General features: G+C 40.7%; 1 protein-coding gene across 2 annotated transcripts; it reads left to right on the forward strand.

Annotated features, from left to right (window-relative positions):
- Positions 1–425: 425 nt before the first annotated feature.
- On the forward strand, positions 426–18,492 carry ccdc15 (coiled-coil domain containing 15). 2 transcript variants are annotated; one of them, XM_061961688.2, is made up of 10 exons: positions 426–965; positions 1,134–1,265; positions 4,596–4,664; positions 7,638–7,754; positions 7,832–7,948; positions 10,218–10,304; positions 10,369–10,469; positions 15,528–15,722; positions 15,825–15,973; positions 18,047–18,492. In XM_061961688.2, exons 1-10 carry the CDS (start codon positions 810–812, stop codon positions 18,091–18,093), a joined length of 1,170 nt encoding a protein of 389 aa, XP_061817672.1. In that variant the 5' UTR covers positions 426–809; the 3' UTR covers positions 18,094–18,492. The 2 variants fall into 2 exon arrangements, with proteins under 2 accessions (XP_061817672.1, XP_061817671.1); XM_061961687.1 differs by having other exon boundaries at positions 429–965; positions 10,366–10,469.
- Positions 18,493–20,262: the final 1,770 nt, after the last annotated feature.

The following is a 20,262-nucleotide window of genomic DNA, read 5'->3' on the forward strand; positions in this document are numbered from 1 at the left end:
TTAGACTTAGAGACTGTGCACGTTTAGACCGGAGTCTGATAAAGATCACATTTTACTTGCAGTGTAAACAGTCAGCTGGTAAAAAAAATCAGATTGCGAAAAAAATCAAATTTAGATCACTTTGGCCTGCAGCGTAAACGGAGTCAAACGGGTGCGCTGCATTCCCCCTCCGTACCAGAGGGGGCGGTATTGTACTATTGAGCTGCCTGATAGTCAAGTACAAGACAAGTGAGGGAAACTCAAATCGGTTTTTAACGTCTTTGACGGAAATAATTGTTCCTTACTTTTAGTGCGATAACAAGTCAGGTTGAGTAAATTATAAATGTATTTTTGTTGTTCAATAAAAAAATGTTTTTTAAATTAATAAAAGTAAAACATGTATCGAACTGCGCATGCAAGGGACGTTGAGGCCACGTTAGACTTAGAGCCTGTGCACGTTTAGACCGGAGTCTGATAAAGATCACATTTTACTTGCAGTGTAAACAGTCAGCTGGTAAAAAAAAACAGTTTGCGAAAAAAAATCTAATTTTGATCACTTTGGCCTGCAGCGTGAACGTAGTCAAAAGGGTGCGCTGCATTCCTCCTCCGTACCAGAGGGGGCGGTATTGTACTATAGAGCTGCCTGATAGTCAAGTACAAGACAAGTGAGCGAAACTCAAATCTGTGTTTAACGTCTTTGACGGAAGTCATTGTTCTTTATTTTTAGTCCGATAACAAGTCAACGTTCATTTTTCTTAAAGCTAACAAAATTGAGGTTTTAAAGACAACTACAACGACAAATCCCGAGAAAGTGTTGTCAGTTAGCGGACATGTTTGCTCGCCGAGCGAAAACGGTTGGGGACAAATCTCCGAGCCGGCGGAGAAAAGTGCATGGAACCAACAAGGTGATGGCCGAGAGGAACCAGACTGTGGTGGCGGTGGGAGCCTGGGTGGAGGACGGCCAGGACTTCGAGGAGAATCCGTGTGTGAGTGACTGTTGGATCTTAAAGCTAGCTAGCTTGTCGTAAGGCTCGTTAGTAGTTCAAAAGAGCGCCTTTCTTTTATTCATAGCACACTTTCGTGCTTCGCAACTGCTTAAAAATACTGCTGTTGAGTTGGCGTGCTTCCATAACCTCACTGTTATTGTTTCTCAGGACTTGGCCTCTTATACCGACGAGCTCCAAGCAGACAGAATGAGGGAACGCGAAGTCAGGCTTCGTAGGTTTCAAGAGGATGTGCGCCATCGTGTGGCGGTCATCCGCAAGTGTCAGGAAACACAACCCGGGGTATGTAAAAGATTTGGTTAGATTGATTGATTGATTGAAACTTTTATTAGTAGATTGCACAGTACATTACATATTCTGTACAATTGACCACTAAATGGTAACACCCGAATAAGTTTTTCACGTAAATCAATTCATGGTACATCACTATGGCAAGCATAGACATCTTATAAGCAGAGGTGGGTAGTAACGCGCTACATTTACTCCATTACATCTACTTGAGTAACTATTGGGATAAATTGTACTTCTAAGAGTAGTTTTAATGCAACATACTTTTACTTTTACTTAAGTATATTTATAGAGAAGGAACGCTACTTTTACTCCGCTACTTTTATCTACATTCAGCTCGCTACTCGCTACTAATTTGTATCGATCTGTTAATGCACGCTTTGTTTGTTTTGGTCTGTCAGACAGACCGTCAAAGTGCCTGCCTTACTGGTGACGTTTCACTTCGTTCCACCAATCAGATGCAGTCACTGGTGACGTTGGACCAATCAAACAGAGCCAGGTGGTCACATGACCTGACTTAAACAAGTTGAAAAACTTATTCGGGTGTTACCATTTAGTGGTCAATTGTAAGGAATGTGTACTGTACTGTGCAAACTACTAATACAAGTTCCAATCAATCAATCAAAAGTGTGAAGGAAAAAAGATACTTTTTTATTTCAACCGCACAAGGACGTTCCTGTCTTCACAATAAAAGTGCCGCTCCATCGTGCCTGCGCTTTCAAAACAAGAGTCTCCGAAAGCCAGCGCAAACAAGCTAGCAAGCTACGGAGTTTGACACCAATATATTTCTTGTAAAATGTATAAAAACGAATATGGAAGCTGGACAAATAAGATGCCAAAAACCCACCACTTTCATGTGGTATTAGACAGAAAGGAGGAACTTTTCTTCTCCTCCATTTGAAAACGTGGACGTTATCATCACTACTGTCTGATTACAATCAACGCAAGTCATCAGAATCAGGTAATACACCAACTTATATTCTTGTCTTCATGAAAGAAAGGAATCTATATGTTAAACATGCATGTATATTCATTAAAACACCTTTAACATGTAAACAAAAACAGCAAAATAAATACATATAAATTATATACTGTATATATCAATGTATATGTATGTATGTATATATATATATATATATATATATATATATATATATATATATGATATGAGTGTGTATGTTACTCATCAGTTACTCAGTACTTGAGTAGTTTTTTCACAACATACTTTTTACTTTTACTCAAGTAAATATTTGGGTGACTACTCCTTACTTTTACTTGAGTAATAAATCTCTAAAGTAACAGTACTCTTACTTGAGTACAATTTCTGGCTACTCTACCCACCTCTGGTTTTTCACATAAATCAATTCATGGTACATCACTATGGCAAGCATAGACATCTTATAAGTAGACGCAGCATCGACCACTACTGCCTACTGGTGCTGACGAGACGCGGGGCCGCCATCTTGGAGTGGTGATCCGCTCCACTCAGTGCAATTCATTTGGCAGCAGCAATGAACTGTCAGCGCATTTAATTCATCTTACCTCACTGAATACCACTGATTTTCACGCGTTTTTTACGTGTAGCTATGATAAAGGACACATGTTTTGGCGTGTTTTATTATTCATAGTTTGCTTAACAGTAATAGAATATTCTTATATGAAAATCTGCAAAGACTCCCCCCACCCCCACCAAGGACTGTTTTCAGTGCTGGACTCTAGAAAGAGGTTCCGCAGCCTACGAAGCAGAACCTCCAGGTTCTGTAACAGCTTCTTCCTTGAGGCTGTAAGACTCTTGAACGCATCATAAAAATCCCCGCAACTCCCCCCAAAATGGATTAACTAGCTGGAATAAAAAAGACAATATAACATACATCCATAAACGTGGACGCATGTGGAAAAAGTGCAATATATTTATCTGTACAGTAACCTATTTATATATGCACCTTATTGCTTTTTTATCCTGCATTACCATGAGCTAATGAAATGAAATTTTGTTCTTATCTGTACTGTAAAGTTCAAATTTGAATGACAATAAAAAGGAAGTCTAAGTCTAAATGACCAGACATCCGAGATCAAAACTGGGAATATAATCCCAGAGAAGGGGGGAAAAAACGGTCATCTATTTTTAAGTTGAAGAAACAATATGATTAGGTTATATATACATGCGTATATCCTACATAAACAATGTATGAATACATTAGATATCTATATATCTTAGGGACCATTAGACTATATATAGACTATAGACCTATAGACTCTGTTGCTGCAGCAGCAGAGAGTTTATTCTGTCTTGACACTTTGTTTTGATATTTTGTATTACATTCTTCCCTTAAATGATAATGTTTACAGTGATTGTTTTATATGTATTTTTTATGCATGTCGCTTTGGATAAAAGTGTCTGCCAAATACTTAAGCATAAACATATATAAACACCTGAAAGTCTTTATATCAGCTAAAACCACCAATCTATTTCACTGCATTCAGAATTATTATTATAACACAACATAAACACAACAGAACAAATACCCAGAACCCCTTGTAGCACTAACTCTTCCGGGACGCTACAATATACACCCCCCTCTGTCCCCTGCCCACCTCGACCTCCTCATGCTTTCTCAGGGAGAGCATGTCCCAAATTCCAAGCTGCTGTTTTGAGGCATGTTAAAAAAAATAATGCACTTTGTGACTTCAATAATAAATATGGCAGTGCCATGTTGGCATTTTTTTCCATAACTTGAGTTGATTTATTTTGGAAAACCTTGTTACATTGTTTAATGCATCCAGCGGGGTATCACAACAAAATTAGGCATAATAATGTGTTAATTCCACAACTGTATGTATAGTATCGGTTGATATCGGAATCGGTAATTAAAAGTTGGACAATATCGGAATATCGGATATTGGCAAAAAAGCCATTATCGGACATCTCTAATTATAACTTTGTTTGTGCCACCCTCTTTGTCAGGTCGCTCTTGAAAAATAGATTTTAACCTCAATGAGTCTTTACCTGGTTAAATAAAGGAAATTGATCACAGTCTAGCACCAAACAAGAGGACAGTACCTGTGTGAAGTGGGCGGTATACCGGTATTACAGTTAATGGCGGTATACCGGTATTACAGTTAATAGCGGTATATTTTAATAAGTGGTATATATTTGAGACAATACCGCCATCTTTTGATGGGCTTTGCTGCGGCGCATGTTACCGTACATGTTTTGTCTGCACCAGTGTACCTACCGTACAACAAGGGTGACGGCACTCTTAGATGTCAATAAAGTGTCTATGTGCTTTTGAAAAACAATAACAGCAGCTTTTATAACTACAGGTTGACAAGAGAATCCCGAAACAACATCACCACCTCCAGTGGACTCAAAGGGAGACGGACATGAGTGAGGTACATGGATCTCAAATGACATTCTCTATTGATTTACTGATTTATCTATTATCCTTACATGTGGTCACAATAGGATATCATATATCTTCAGTAGATATATATACCGTACTTTACTGTATTTGTGGCTTTGTGTAGTCCCTGCTCAGCCTGTTGATGAAGTCCAACTCTGCTGCCACCTAGCTGGAGGCTTGTGTATTGTTCTAGCATGAATAAAGAAGTTAGTACTGAAGTCACCTCACCCCGCCAGGGGAACTGTGTTTTTAAAAAGAGGTAGATGAGAAGAAAAAAACGGACAATACCGTATATTTCGGACTATAAGGCGCACTTAAAATCCTTCCGTTTTTCTCAAATATCGACACTGCGCCTTATAGCCCGGTGCGCCTAATGTACGGAATAATTTTGGTGTGCTAACCAACCTTAAAGCTATTTTATTTGGTACATGGTGTAATGATAAGAAATACATGTAGACTGCAATCAGATGCCAGCAAGCAACACCAAAACTTTATATGTTCCATTGAGAATATAGAACATTATACACGGCACGCACCGCTTGATGGATTGTTGGTGCGTTACGGCTACAGTAGTCAGACGTACTCTTCAACATACGAGTATTAGTATGGTGTGTGTATGCGGACCACAAAATGGCACCCATTGGCAGACATTTTATTGGGCGTTTTGTTTCGCAATATTAAGCAAAACCAACTTTTCTTACCTTCTGGCACCTGCTGATCTGTATTTGGGATCTGCATAAGTCCTGACAATGTGCTCCCGTCTGCCTTTGTAGTCTGTGCCGACACCGTAGTCGATAATTAATTAAAGCAAAGTACCAATGATAGTCACACATGCACACTAGGTGTGGTGAAATGTGTCTTCTGCATTTGACCCATCCCCTTGTTTACCCCCTGGGAGGTGAGGGGAGCAGTGGGCAGCAGCGGTGCCGCGCCCGGGAATCATTTTTGGTGATTTAACCCCCAATTCCAACCCTTGATGCCGAGTGCCAAGCAGGGAGGTAATGGGTCCCATTTTTATAGTCTTTGGAATGACTCGGCCGGGGTTTTAACTCACAACCTACCGATCTCAGGGCAGACACTCCAACCACTAGGCCACTGAGCAGGTGAGTAGAGAAGCTTCTTCTTTTTCTCTATCCTCTTGTTATGGGGCATTCATCCTCCACTGTTTCATTTGTAATTTAAAGTATCTTATATACTCTCTATGGAAGCGCTAAAAACTACCCGTGTAGTGAGTTTACATTATTCACCCACGGAACTTTAGTTATTAGAGAGTTCCGGTCGGAGGGTTTTTCACGGGACACATTTCAGGTGTTGTTGTTTCCGGATGAAGAGCTGCTACTCCGTTATTGATTTAAGTAAAGCATGAATGTCACTAAAACAGTTAGCTCCATCTTTTGACACTTCTTCCACCCCCGTCCTTGCACGCTACACCAAAGATGACGGGGAGAAGACGCTGCCGAAGGTGAGCCATTTAGACCGCCCGCAAAACGGCGCATCCTGAAGCGAAAGCGACTTGAAGATGGTCTGTAAAACATCATCTATGAAACAATTCAAACAAAGAACCACCATTACATGTTATGTAGACCACAAGGAATGGTTTTAAATTTAGAAAAAAATCATAATATGTGTCAAGACTTGGACTATGGCTTGGTTTGTTCTCCCGAGGTGCAAGTGAATTGGACCAGATGTGGCGTGAAGGTAAATACATGATTTATTTAAACACTATAACTACAAAAAAAAGGATCAAACAAAAGGCGCGCACAGGGGCGGAGGTACAAAACTAGACTATAAACACAGAACTCTGTCAAGACGTGGACTATGGTGTGTTTGTTTTCCCGAGATGCAAGTAAAGCTGGACTGGTCATGGCGTGAAGGTAAATACATATTTATTTATAACACTCAAAGGAACAAAAAGCGCGCTCAAGGCGGAAGTACAAACTTGACTAACGAAACAAAAAGACTTGCACGTGGGCAAAAAACTGTGAACAATTAAACAAAAACACTAACTGTGGCATTAATAGAAAAAACTTACTTGGACATGGCATGAAGTGCGCAGAGGTAGACAGAGTGTGACAGGGGTATGAATGCGGGATGTCACCAGAACGACAAACTGAAAACAATGAACTTAAATACTATAGACATGATTAACAAAAACAGGTGCGTGACTCAAAACGTGAAACAGGTGCGTGACGTGACAGGTGAAAACTAATGGGTTGCTATGGTGACAAACAAGAGTGCACAATGAGTCCAAACGTGGAACAGGTGAAACTAATGGGTAATCATGGAAACAAGACAAGGGATTGAAAAGCCAGAAACTAAAGAGTCCAATAACTAAACAAAACAAAACATGACTAAAACAAAACATGATTACACAGACATGACAATATGACCCCTTTAATGCGCCTTTTGTATGAAAATAGACCCGAAATTACCCACTCATCGGCAGTGCGCCTTATAATTTTGGTCCAGAAAATACGGTATGTGATATTTAAAACATATAGAACAGAATAAGCCTTTTCTTAGTTGTCCACTGGGGAAATTCAAGTTTCACAGCAGTTAAGTGGACCAGTAGACCCAGATTAATTCAATAAACAGCAGACTGTGCAAAAAGGAGCAAGGATTATGTACTGTATGTAACTGTACCCAAATAATGACCATTAGAGATGTAGCAATAAAGGTAATAATGATAGTTGTGGTAAAACTCCAGACGGTAATATCATTCTAAAATCTAAATGTTGAGCTACATTAAGCATCCAGATGGTTTTTAACTAAGCTCCTTGGAAGCTGGAACATTTGCAGTTGTTTTTAGGACATGTTTGACCTTTATTGTTGCTGTCCTCTGTCAGACGAGAGGGTCCTTATCAGCGTCTCCCAGCCTGCGAGCGTTGTTGCATCGCGCTTTCTTGGCGGCTTTTTTGGGACCAATGCCACAGTGACGAACGCATGTCTGCCATGTTTGCAGCTGCGTGACGGAGCGAGGCAGATCCGACTCAGACTGGCGGCCCGCGGGACCAGCCTGTGTGACGAGGGGACGTCACAGCTGCCAGCAGACAGCTGGAACATCTCGCTAAGCAGACATGTGAGTCTAAAAAAAAATTAAAAAAACACTTCCCATTAAGACAACGTTGTGACTTGGCTAAATCTGACGTGCTGCAGGAGGATGACCACATTCAGGAGGAAGAGGAAGGCGGCAGAGATCATTTGCCGGTCGTCAGAGAAGAACACAAATGTCCTCTCGTTCGGCAGCCGGCGAGCAGAAGTCGACGTGTTGTGGTGTGTTTGCGCACTAACAACCAATCGACAAGACTACATTCCCATTTCTTCATTCATCTTCTGCTTTGTCACGTGACTTATAGAAGACTTCTACTTCTGAAGGAAGTTCTCCTCTGGTGTTTTATGGCCGCTAATCTTCTTCCGGTGTTTACTACACAATCAGAAAACAAGTGATGTAAATGATCACAACTAGGGATGGGTACTGAATATGTTCTTTTTATAGGCACGGACCAGATTCCGTTGGTACTATAAGGTTTCAATTCATGTTAAATCAAACGGTGCCATATTTCGATACCTTTTGTTGCACGTCTGGTTGCGGACTAAACACCGGCTCACTTAAACATTCACTCAAGCGGCGCTCAGGGCAGACTCAGCCAAACTCCCTCTAAGTAATGTTGCAATTTTCAACAGCAACTACTAAGCAAGTGTGCTTGGTAGAAAACGTTCGAATGTAAAGTAAGGCTTCACTCCTCCAAAATGCACTAGCCTTATGCTAATTTATATGGGATTTGCCATAGACAGGCTACTATTAGCATTAGCGATTTTACACGGCGATTTCAACACCTCCAGATTTGGTATTGAAAACTACAACTAAGGTGAATGTTACAAACAAACAGCTGGTGTGCAATAAGCGCAACACTTACAGTATAAACACTTTGTAGGGCGCAACATAGCACATTCAACTTCCTAGAAAAGCCACTTCCTAGTTTACCTCTAAATTTGGTAATGAAAACTACAACTAAGATGAATGTTACAATTAAACAACTGGTGTGCAATAAGCACAATACTTACAGTATAACAACTTTGTAGGGCACAACATAACACATTCAGCTTCCTGAAAAAATATACTTCCTTGTCAACCTCCAAATTTGGTAATGAAAACTAAACTAAGATGAATATTACAATCAAATAGCTGGTGTGTAATAAGCGTAATATTTTCAGGATAAACACTTTGTAGGGCGCAACATAACACATTCAGTTTCCTGGAAAATGATACTTCCTTTTTAACTTCCAAATTTGGTAATGAAAACTAAACAAAGATTAATATTACAATCAAACAGCTAGTGTGTATGTAATAAGCGTAGTATTTAGAGTATAAACACTTTGTAGGGCGCAACAGAACACATTAAGCTTCCTGGAATAAGCAACTTCATAGTTAGCCTCTAAATTTGGTAATGAAAACTAACCTAAGATGAATATTACAATCAAACATTTGGTGTGTAATAAGAGTAATATTTACAGTATAAACACTTTGTAGGGCGCAACATAACACATTCAGTTTTCTGGACAAAGATACTTCCTTGTTAACCTCCAAATTTGGTAATGAAAACTAAACGAACATGAATATAACAATCAAACAGCTGGTGTGTAATAAGCATAATATTTACAGTATGAAACCTTGTAGAGCGCAACATAACACATTCAGCTTCCTGGAAAAAGCAACTTCATAGTTCACCTCCAAATTTGGTAATGAACTAAACTAAGATGAATGTTGCAATCAAGCAGTCGGTTTGTAATAAGCACAATATTAACAGTATGAACATTTTGTAGGGCGCAACATAACACATTCAGCTTCCTGGAAAAAGCTACTTCATAGTTCTCCTCCAAATTTGGTAATGAACTAAACTAAGATGAATGTTGCAATCAAGCAGTCGGTTTGTAATAAGCACAATATTAACAGTATGAACATTTTGTGGGGCGCAACATAACACATTCAGCTTCCTGGAATAAGCAACTTCATAGTTAGCCTCTAAATTTGGTAATGAAGACTAAACTAAGATTAATGTTTCAATAAAACAGCTAGTGTGTAATTAGCACAATACAGTACTTAATGTAGAAACGCTTTGTAGGGCACAACACATTTGACTTCCTGGAAAAGCTCCTTCCTATTTAGCCTCCAAATTAGGTAATGAAAACTACAACTAAGATGAATGTTCCAATCAAACAGCTTGTGCGTAATAAGCACGATTCGTACAGTGTAAAAACTTTGTAGGGCGCAACCTAACACATTGGATTTCCTGGAAAATGTACTTCCTAGTTAGACAACATACCATAGCTGGCCTATGCTGTACTGCCATCTAATGTCTTGGAAGCGCAACTGCATTGCAAAGGAGACTCGTAAGTAAGAAAACAAGATATATATGTCCACTACAGAGGACGCTGTCTTTCAGGAAGATTTTTGTTTTTTAATTTTTGCATATATATGAACATATCAAAATGGCCCCACATCTTTCAAAGCGTTAAAATCTCATGTGTTGGGTTGTTGCAGGACCAGTCTGAGCCAGATCTCAAGTCCAGCGCCAGAGTCCCGAAGGTCGTGTGGCCTCTGCAGGACCAGGAGACATTGAGGAGACAGGTATTGATAACCTCGCTCAAAGGGCCATGTCTCTCATGTAAGCGTACGTCTCCTCTCACAGCAGCAGTCTCACTTCCTGACGCAGCGCCGCCGCTTCATGAGTGCCGACAGGGAGCGAGTGAAACAGAGCAAGCAGCACAGGAAACACCTGAAGAAGACTGACAGGTGACCCAGACAAAACATTAGGCACACCCAGTCCGCGCCACTACAAGATAATCAGCCGTGATCGACAATAGCAGTAAAATAACACAATAATCGCTTTTTATTGCTGTGCTTGCCTTGCACATTGGAAGAAGCGTTGCAAGGACAGCAGAGACAGGAAGTGTCAGTAAAGAGACCACTACTCTGCTTGGTTATAACCAGTGTTGGGTTAGTTACTGAAAACCAGTAACTAGTTAGTTCCTAGTTACTTTATTTCAAAAGTAACTCAGTTACTTACACCAAAAAGTCATGCGTTACTGTGAAAAGTAACTAGTTCCTTTTTTTTTTTTTTAAGGCCCCATGAATGCCCTTTTAGTCATCATTTCAGTACTGTTATTGCACTGGAGAATAATACAATCTGTTGATCAACTTGACATGCATTTGCATCACTGAACTCTGCGTAGCAATGTGGTCTACCTACAACACACAAAGATATGTTTCAAAGGGCCGATTTATTTCAGGCCAGAACAAATTGACAAAACTATTTTAAATAGCTGCAACATAACATACATAAGTAACAAACAGCATAATAACAATATAGCTGTAAACCTGGCTTCACCCAAGGAAGGCACACATAACATACACAAAGCCTAACCAGGCATTTTTTTTCTCTCAAGGAATTCGGAAATAAAATCATGTCTTCATGAGATCAACACTGTACTGAAGCCCAGAACACTCTCCGCGTTTCCCCAGTTTTAGTTTAGAGTAGGGCTGCAACAACTAATCGATTAAATCGATTATAAAAATAGTTGCCGATTAATTTAGTCATCGATTCGTTGGATGTATGCTATGCGCATGCGCACAGGCTACGTTTTTTTTTTTTTTTTTACTTTTTTTATTTATAAATGCAACATTTACAAACAGCTGAGAAACAATAATCAAAATAATAGGGGTGTAACGGTACGTGTATTTGTATCGAACCGTTTCGGTACGGGGGTTTCGTTTCGGTGCGGAGGTGTGCCGAACGAGTTTCCACACGGACATATTAAGTAGCGTACTGCACGTTGTGTAAACAATACTCAAAATGCCGGACATTTGAGGCATTTGAAAAACTCTGCCCTGACAGCTCCGCAAAAGAGGAAATGTCCGGTGAAAAGAGGACGTATGGTCAGTCTATCGTAGTCCGTTAGCTACTAGCATGATAGCAAAAGAGGACATGTCCGGTGATAGCATGCTAGCAGCGACCGAGCTCGGTCCTGACCATACGTCCTCTTTTCACCGGACATGTCGTCTTTTGCGGGGCTGTCGGGCGGTGTTTCTTAAATGCCTCAAATGTCCGGCATTTTGAGTTATGGTTGCGTGTATTTTCAATGTACGTTCAGGGTTAAGAAGGTTAAAAACACAACAAGTTGTGCGCGCAGCAGCATTCGTAAGGGAGGAAAGAGACAGAGAGAGCGAGAGAGTTGTGTTAAACGTGCATGCGTCGTCAGGCTCTGCTTTTTATCGATAGATTTATCGATTTAATTTGTTATTATCTATAGAAGGGGTGTCAAAAGTGTGCATTTTTGTAACATTTTCCTTGTTTTATTTGGCAAGTTGAAAGAACATGGCGCCAGTATGCTGTTTTTTTCCAATAAAATACTGGAAACGATAGAAATGTAGTTTGTCTCTTTTATCCGATTATTAATCGATTAATCGAAGTAATAATAGACAGATTAATCGATTGTCAAATTAATCGTTAGTTGCAGCCCTAGTTTAGAGATAAGGAAAGATTGGCCTGGCCCACTAGGATCCCTCTTTATGTTTGTGAACTTTATAGTCTATACATTTAGAGTGATGTCATAATCAAACACTCTAGAAGTCTAGAATGAAAGAGTATATAAGAGAATTGACAGAGTGTGTACTTTCAGTGATGAATGATGAGCAGAGGCAGAGTTTGGAGTGTTTTCTTTAGCTCGCTTTCCATGTTTATGGACTCACTGTCCACTGTGTCCAGCTGCCTGAAATCGGGTGACTCCACTGTAGAAGTAGCCTGCATGTCTTCTAGCACATACGCTGCAATGGCTCTTATCAATGTTGTCCTGGCTAGCAGTCCCTCCGTTAAAATCCAGCAGCTATTGGAGGTGGAGATGAAGTGTGTCTCTCTTTACTAGCTTCGTCGAAGCATGTTGCTTTTGTAGCTGTTTCAGCAGATTTGAATTGCCGTTTTGGGCAGTAGATAGGATCTTTGATCCAAGACAACTTACATTTAACTAAAATGTTCTTTTCTTTGTGCTCGACAAAAGAAAAGTAGTGAGAATATCTCCATGTTAAGAAACTCGACTTCCGGCTCCGCCATGATGTAAACACAGACCCCCGCCCACCCACCCACACAGAGCGCGCCTCTTCTTTTCCTTGTGACACAGAAGGACCGCAGCGCTGCAATAAAACACACTCAGATCTTCTCGATACTACATAAAAAATAACGCAGTAACGCATCATGTAGTAACGGTAACTGAGTTACTGAATATAAAAATAACACGTTAGACTACTAGTTACCGCCGAAAATAACGGCGTTACAGTAATAGTTAGTCCCAATACTGGTTATAACTAAGCCAAAATGCATCCGTTCTCCCTTTTCTGTCTACACACTGTCTGCCTGTAAGTACTCCGTGATTGTGTGCCGCCGAACATGCTCGTCTGCTCGTAAACCACGATATAGTACCGAAAATGATACATTAATATCGCGGTACTATACTAATACCGGTATACCTTAGTGTGTGTGTGCGTGTGTGTGTGTGACACACCTTCTCATTCAATGCGTTTTCTTTATTTTCATGACTATTTAGATTGTCACTGAAGGCATCAAAACTATGAATGAACACATGTGGAGTTATGTACTTAACAAAAAAAGGTGAAATAACTGAAAACATGTTTTATATTCTAGTTTCTTCAAAATAGCCACCCTTTGCTCTGATTACTGCTTTGCACACTCTTGGCATTCTCTCGATGAGCTTCAAGCACACCTGTAGATTCCTAATGAAGCCTTTAGCTTGATGCTCCTCTACTTTCTCATGGCTCCGCTTGCTTCGGCAACAACAAACAAACTCCAGACGCTCCTCTTTGTTTTGTATCGTTTACTTAATTCAAAAACGTAAAACAATAACGATGTGGGAACAAATGAATGGCAAAATAAAGCGAGTTTGTTACGGCAAGAACGAGTTAGAAAAAGTAAGAGTAAGAAAAAGTAAGAGTGAGGTCAACAAACTGGCTCAATTCCCCCACACCTGACTGCCATTACCCATAATGCACTCAGTCCAAAAACCAACCAACCACACAGATCCTTCCGCCATATATGCAATCAAACAGTTACGTCATCAAATTTAGACAAATGTAATAATTACAAATAAAGTGTACCTTATATTTATTCTAAGCATGCAAATATATACATTTTCGTATTATGCAAATAAAGTAAATAGTCCCATTTTGGCTGAATAAACATAAAGCACTAGAGATGCGCGGATAGGCAATTATTTCATCCGCAACCGCATCAGAAAGTCGTCAACCATCCGCCATCCACCCGATGTAACATTTGATCAGAACCGCACCCACCCGCTCCCGCCCGTTGTTATATATCTAATATAGACGATGCAAGGCATTAGTGAGGTTATAAAGCTTTTGCCTGTTAAAGAAAGGAGACTGATCCAATGCAGCACAGACATTCGCGTGCCACGCTGTCACGACCCAGACGCACACCAGTGCGCAATCATATGGGAGCCGCGCTGAGCGCACCTCCAAGCGCGTCTCGCTGCAGGCGACGGCCGGGTATATGGGCCCGACGCTCCAGCGCCATCCATTTTCAGGGCTAGTTGATTCGGCAGGTGTGTTGTTACACACTCCTTAGCGGGTTCCAACTTCCATGGCCACCGTCCTAGCTGCTGTCTATATCAACCAGGGTGAGCCCCACCCCTTTCGTGAGCGCACTGCGCGCGGAGTGACCCCTGTTACGCGCCCCCGGCAACAGGGGTGGCGGGCAGGTAAGCTGCGCGGGCGGAGCGCGCGGAGTGACCCCTGTTACGAGCCCCCGGCCACGGGGGTGGCGGGCAGGTAAGCTGCTTACCTGCTGCGCGTGACGCCGGCCGCGGCGAAGGCGGACGAGGCGGGGTGGTGACCCTGGACGTGCGTCGGGCCCTTCTCGCGGATCGCCTCAGCTACGGCTCCCGGTGGGGCCCTCTCGGGGGAAGGAGGCCTCGGTCCCGGGCCTCGGTCCCGGACCCCGGCGAGGCGTCCCTTTTCCGCTCCGTAAAAGTGTCCATCTTTTTTTTTTTCTTCTTCTGTTGTGGCATATGCAGCAGGTGCCTGCTCGTTTTTTGTATGTGGGTAACAACATTTAACTATGTATATATATTTCCGAATTGGTTTAACTGCCACCCGCCTGAATCTATTTAAAATCTAATTTTTTTTTTTATTTCAACCGCCCGACCCGACCCGCGGATAAAATCTAATTTTTTTTCATTTCATCCGCCCGATCCTCGGATAATCCGCGGACTCCGCGGTTGTGCCCGCAAACCGCGCATCTCTATAAAGCACCTTCCATAAAAATGTAAATTAACTTAAACAGCATTTAGGCCCCTACAACACCTGTGAAGTGAAAACCATTTCAGGTGACTACCTCTTGAAGCTCATCGAGAGAATGCCAAGATTTGATTGCTCAAATTCAAATATGGTTTTTTTTTGTGTGCACAGTTAACTATCATATATATATATTGGGGATGGCGTGGCGAAGTTGGGAGAGTGGCCGTGCCAGCAATCTGAGGGTTACTGGTTCAATCCCCACCTTCTACCATCCTTGTCACGTCCGTTGTGTCCTTGAGCAAGACACTTCACCCTTGCTCCTGATGGGCCTGGTTAGCGCCCAGCTCCCGCCATCAGTGTGTGAATGGGTGAATGTGGAAAATAGTGTCAAAGCGCTTTGAGTTCCTTAAAAAAAAGGTAGAAAAGCGCTATACGAGTACGACCCATTTACCATTTACCATATCAGTCGAAAGCTGATTTTGCATAGCCTCCGGTCAAATGTTTGCGTCTTTTTTTTCCCCCTCAAAGGTTGAAAGCGGGGAAGGAGAAGGCTCGCCTGGAAGAGGAGCGTCGGCTGGAGCGAACGCGGCAGCTCACTCAGGTCAGACAGCGGTTGGAGGAGAGAGAGGTGCTCATTCTGGAGCGCCTCAAGCTGGAGGAGGAGGAGAGAGCCGCCGAGGTGGAAAGAAGGAAAAGGCCGGAGAAGAGCAAAGTAACCACCAGGTGATCTGAAGAGTTGAATTATATTTTCTCCTAATTCGAAGCCGCTGCTACACTGAATGTTGCCTTAGTACGTGTGATACTTCATCACTTGTTTGTGCGCAGGTATGTGGAGGCCTTGAGGGCGCAATTGAAGCAGAAAATGTCCAACAAGAAGCTGGACTTTCCTCCCCTTTGCTGCTGCGCGTCCTCCTTCTGGGACTCGCACCCGGACTCCTGCGCCAACAACTGCATCTTCCACAACAATCCTAAAGGTACAGACGGTCGCTTAAAGGGGAACTGCACTTTTTGGGGAATTTTGCCTATCATTCACAATCTTTAAGTAAGAGAAGCACATATATATTTAAAAAAAAATGTATGCATTCTTAAATCGTAAAATAAATGCGATCAGACATTCGCTTACAATCATACTTGCCAACCCTCCTGGATTATCCAGGAGACTCCCGAAATTCAGCGCCTCTCCCGAAAACCTCCCGGGACAAATTTTCTCCCGAAAACCTCCCGAAATTCAGGCGGACTCAGGTCCATGAGGACCTGAGTCCGCTAACCCACAACATAAACAGCATATCTGCCCAATAACGTTATAACTGTAGAATGATGGAGGGCGAGTTCTTGGTTTCTTATGTGGGTTTATTGTTAGGCAGTTTCATTAACGTCCTCCCAGCGCAGCAACAACACACAACAGCAGTCACGTTTTTGTATACCGTAAAGCAGTTCGTCTGCCGTAAACAGCAATGTTGTGACACTCTTAAACAGGACAATACTGCCATCTAGTGCATTTGATGAAAGCACTTTTGTGCGTGCCACACAGAATGCATCATCAGAGTTGTTCAGCATGGTTCGAAAAATAGTGACAGAGAATAGAACAAGGATGGACAATTCAATCCTTAACTCAACAATGAGTAGATGAGTGTTATGTGTGTGTATATGTGTAAATAAATGAACACTGAAATTCAAGTATTTATTTTATATATATATATATATATATATATATATATATATAATCTATGAAATACTATTCTAGCTGTAAATATACTCCTCCCCTTTTAGCCACGCCCCGGTCCCACCCCGACCACGCCCACCCCCACCCCCCGAAATCGGAGGTCTCAAGGTTGGCAAGTATGCTTACAATGGAGCCTATGAGAGTCTATAAATCGCTTAAAAAATATCCATAAACCTCCATCAAGGTTTTACATACACACTGTTAGTACCGGTATATATGTAATGTAGTAACGGGCACATTTATAATAACATGTAATGTTTACGTATTTTGATCATTTTAAGCATGTGCGGCACATTAATTTCACATATGGTAAATGATACCGGTAAATACTTGTATAGTGCTTTTCTACCTTCAAGGTACTCAAAGCGCTTTGACACTATTTCCACATTCACCCATTCACACACCCATTCACACACTGATGGCGGGAGCTGCCATGCAAGGCCCTAACCATGACCCATCAGGAGCAAGGGTGAAGTGTCTTGCTCAAGGACACAACGGACGTGACGAAGTTGATAGAAGGTGGGGATTGAACCAGGAACCCTCAGGTTGCTGGCACGGCCACTCTCCCAACTGCGCCACGCCGCCCCCATGCATCACAACGTTTGCTTTTTCTTCAACAACCTCACTGATTTTTACTCACCCCAGACTTCATGAGTGCCAACAGACATAATAAAACATCACTTACTGTACATTGTCTGCTGTCTCTGGGATGGATGTTATATTCCTGTTTAGATGAAGAATGACTCGTATTCCTCGCAAAGAAAAAAGGGGGGGTGGAACCAAGCGTCTTTTCGTGTCTTTCTCGACATTTCTGGGTCTAAATTGGATGCCAAAGTTGACCAACTCGTCAGATTATGTCCTCATCCGTCTTCTTTCAAGATAAGAGGCATTAATGATCTAGAATAAACTTTCATGAGCTCCGAGGCGTGAAAGCAGCTCACCCGCCGATGATGTCAATATAGCAGCACAAGCTAGTTACCTCTCTGTGATCAAGGCCCCTCTAGAAATAGTTTGTGTGTTTTAGCGCTAATAATAATATCACTCATACTTGGTTAATATTCAGGTCCCAAAATGTACATGGAGTATTGTTGGCGCTTTTTGGTTGTTTGGAGGGCTTTATTAGCGGAATAGAGGACCTCCCTTTGACTCCATTGTAAGAGGACTTTTATTTACGAATTAGATAGAATGCATTAAAAAAATACATCCGTCTTCTTCTCTCTCATACTAATTGTGAATGATAGGGAAAATTCCCCCGAAAAGTTCAGTTGCCCTCTTAAATTGCCTGAAAAAGCTCACGTGGCTAAAAGCATGTCTGTGTTCACAGAGTACGCACAGGCCTTACATTCCGCAGTGTTGACTCTGGACTTATAGTGACCAGAGACGAAGACCATTCTTTGAGATCACTAAAGACTGCAGTGTGTCTGATGACCTGGAGGGGGCGACACCCGCAGTCACCTGTAATGCTTGAAAGAAATGGATAGTTTTGGAATAATCCTGTGAGGTGACGTTAACACAATCAAGGTTTTTTTTTTTTAGTAAAATGATGACTTTTCTGAATAGTAAATTGGCTTTTATTAGTTATTTAATGATAAAGTGTGACTTTATGTAATTATGGAATAATACATGCATGAAAGGTGGGCCGTCTTTATTAAATAGTCCTTAAAGTTTGCTGTAAGAATAATCATAATAATAATATGTGGGCCATTCCACCAAATCAGTGTCATTAGCATGTTGTAATTATTTCAAAATAAACTTACTTTTCTGTCTTTTTTTAACTCTAAATCTGATCAATCAATTGGACTACTCCAATAGCTATTGTGTATATTTTATATTGTTTTGTGTAATAAACGTGTATTTATTAAAACAAGGTTTCTGAGCCACATTGACTCGTTTGAGTCACAGGAGTGAGATTTTAGTGTACATGAAGGTAGCCACTTGACATTTACCGTATACTAAACACATGACAGTGATTCATCATAAAACATTTTTGTTAAAAATAATCTTCAAAAGAAATACATTGAGTAACAGGACTTATGTAATTGGGATTTGTTAGATAATATAATATAGCAGTGTATATTATATACTGTATATATAATATGTAAATATTACATATATTTTATATTGCTACTATGGTACATTTTAGTGTACTTTATGCCTTTTTGTTTTCACCCTCTTTTTATGCCCTTGTGTGCATTAATTATCCTTTCCATCCTTATCCTTCTCATCCTTTGTAACTGAGCTACTGTGTGGAACAGTTTCTCTTGTGGATCATTAAAGTTTGTCTAAGGACTGAGTAGAGATTTGAACCCTCAGTCATAGTGAAAATATGGAAGATACATTAAAAAATTTTTTAGTGAACTTTTGTTCTTGTCATGACCTGCAGAGGATGTGTAAACTTGCAACTTCCTGTGGATCATGTAAAATATTCAATTTTTAAAAAATGTCTTATAGTAACAGGACTGAATGAAAAAAATGTTTTCAACTTCAAGAAAAGTATAGTTGGGCTAGCCAAAGGAACAACACACATACACAAAAAAAACTTTTATGATCAAGTCTAATTTTAGAAATATTTGTTCCTATTTCAATGTTGTCTGAATTATATAACAGTGTTCATTCAGATCAAGGCACAGAACACTTTCTTTCATAAACAATATATTTACAGTTCATAAATATATGTATATAATATGTACATACTACATAGTACATCTTCTGGCAAAAAATATGGAAGCATCAGACTTGAAGGATATTCATTCAGTTGTTTCATTTTGTATTAAAATAAAAGCACATAACGTTCTGGCTTTAAGAAACATTAAAAGAAATCCAAAAAATGAATTGTGGTAGTAGCATTTTGATTTTGGATCAAGCAGAGTGACAAAATGATGGAATCCCCCTGAGAAGTTTTATTTTTAGAGAGAACACCAGTGTCAGATTAAATGCGTTCATTAGTCTGCAGTTGAAAAGGAGAGCTGTTGTAGCAGGTGGATTGACATGAATCATTGCTCCAACACGACAGGTTTTAGTTGAAACAAAGCAGAGAAGAAGTGTGTGTAAAATGTGTACCAAGTATAAACTAAATGGAAAAGTTATAAAAGGCAAATATACTGGAAAACATCAGAAAACTTTAAAGCAATAGGTCTTGAAAACAGAAAATGCACTGCAAAACAAAAGAACAAATGGGCTGAAGTCACCATCTGTGAGTGAACTGAAAGAAAGCGTCTGTAGGAAATGAAAAGCTAAACGAAAGCCGTCATTAATATCTAAACATAAAAAACAAGGTCCCAGTGGGCTAAGGAAAAGCAATGGTGAAGACATATTCAGTGATGAATGCTGAATCTGCATTGGGCAAGGTGATGATGCTGGAACGGTGGTTTGGTTTTTGTACCAATGACATTTATGAAGACGACTGCCTGAAGAAACGTGCACATTTCCGCAGTCACTGATGATATAGGGCAGTGGTTCTCAACCTTTTTTCAGTGATGTACCCCCTGTGAATTTTTTTTTAATTCAAGTACCCCCTAATCAGAGCAAAGCATTTTTGGT

The sequence above is a fragment of the Nerophis lumbriciformis genome, linkage group LG09 (genome assembly GCF_033978685.3).
Source record: "Nerophis lumbriciformis linkage group LG09, RoL_Nlum_v2.1, whole genome shotgun sequence".
In the NCBI taxonomy this organism is placed as follows: domain Eukaryota; kingdom Metazoa; phylum Chordata; class Actinopteri; order Syngnathiformes; family Syngnathidae; genus Nerophis; species Nerophis lumbriciformis.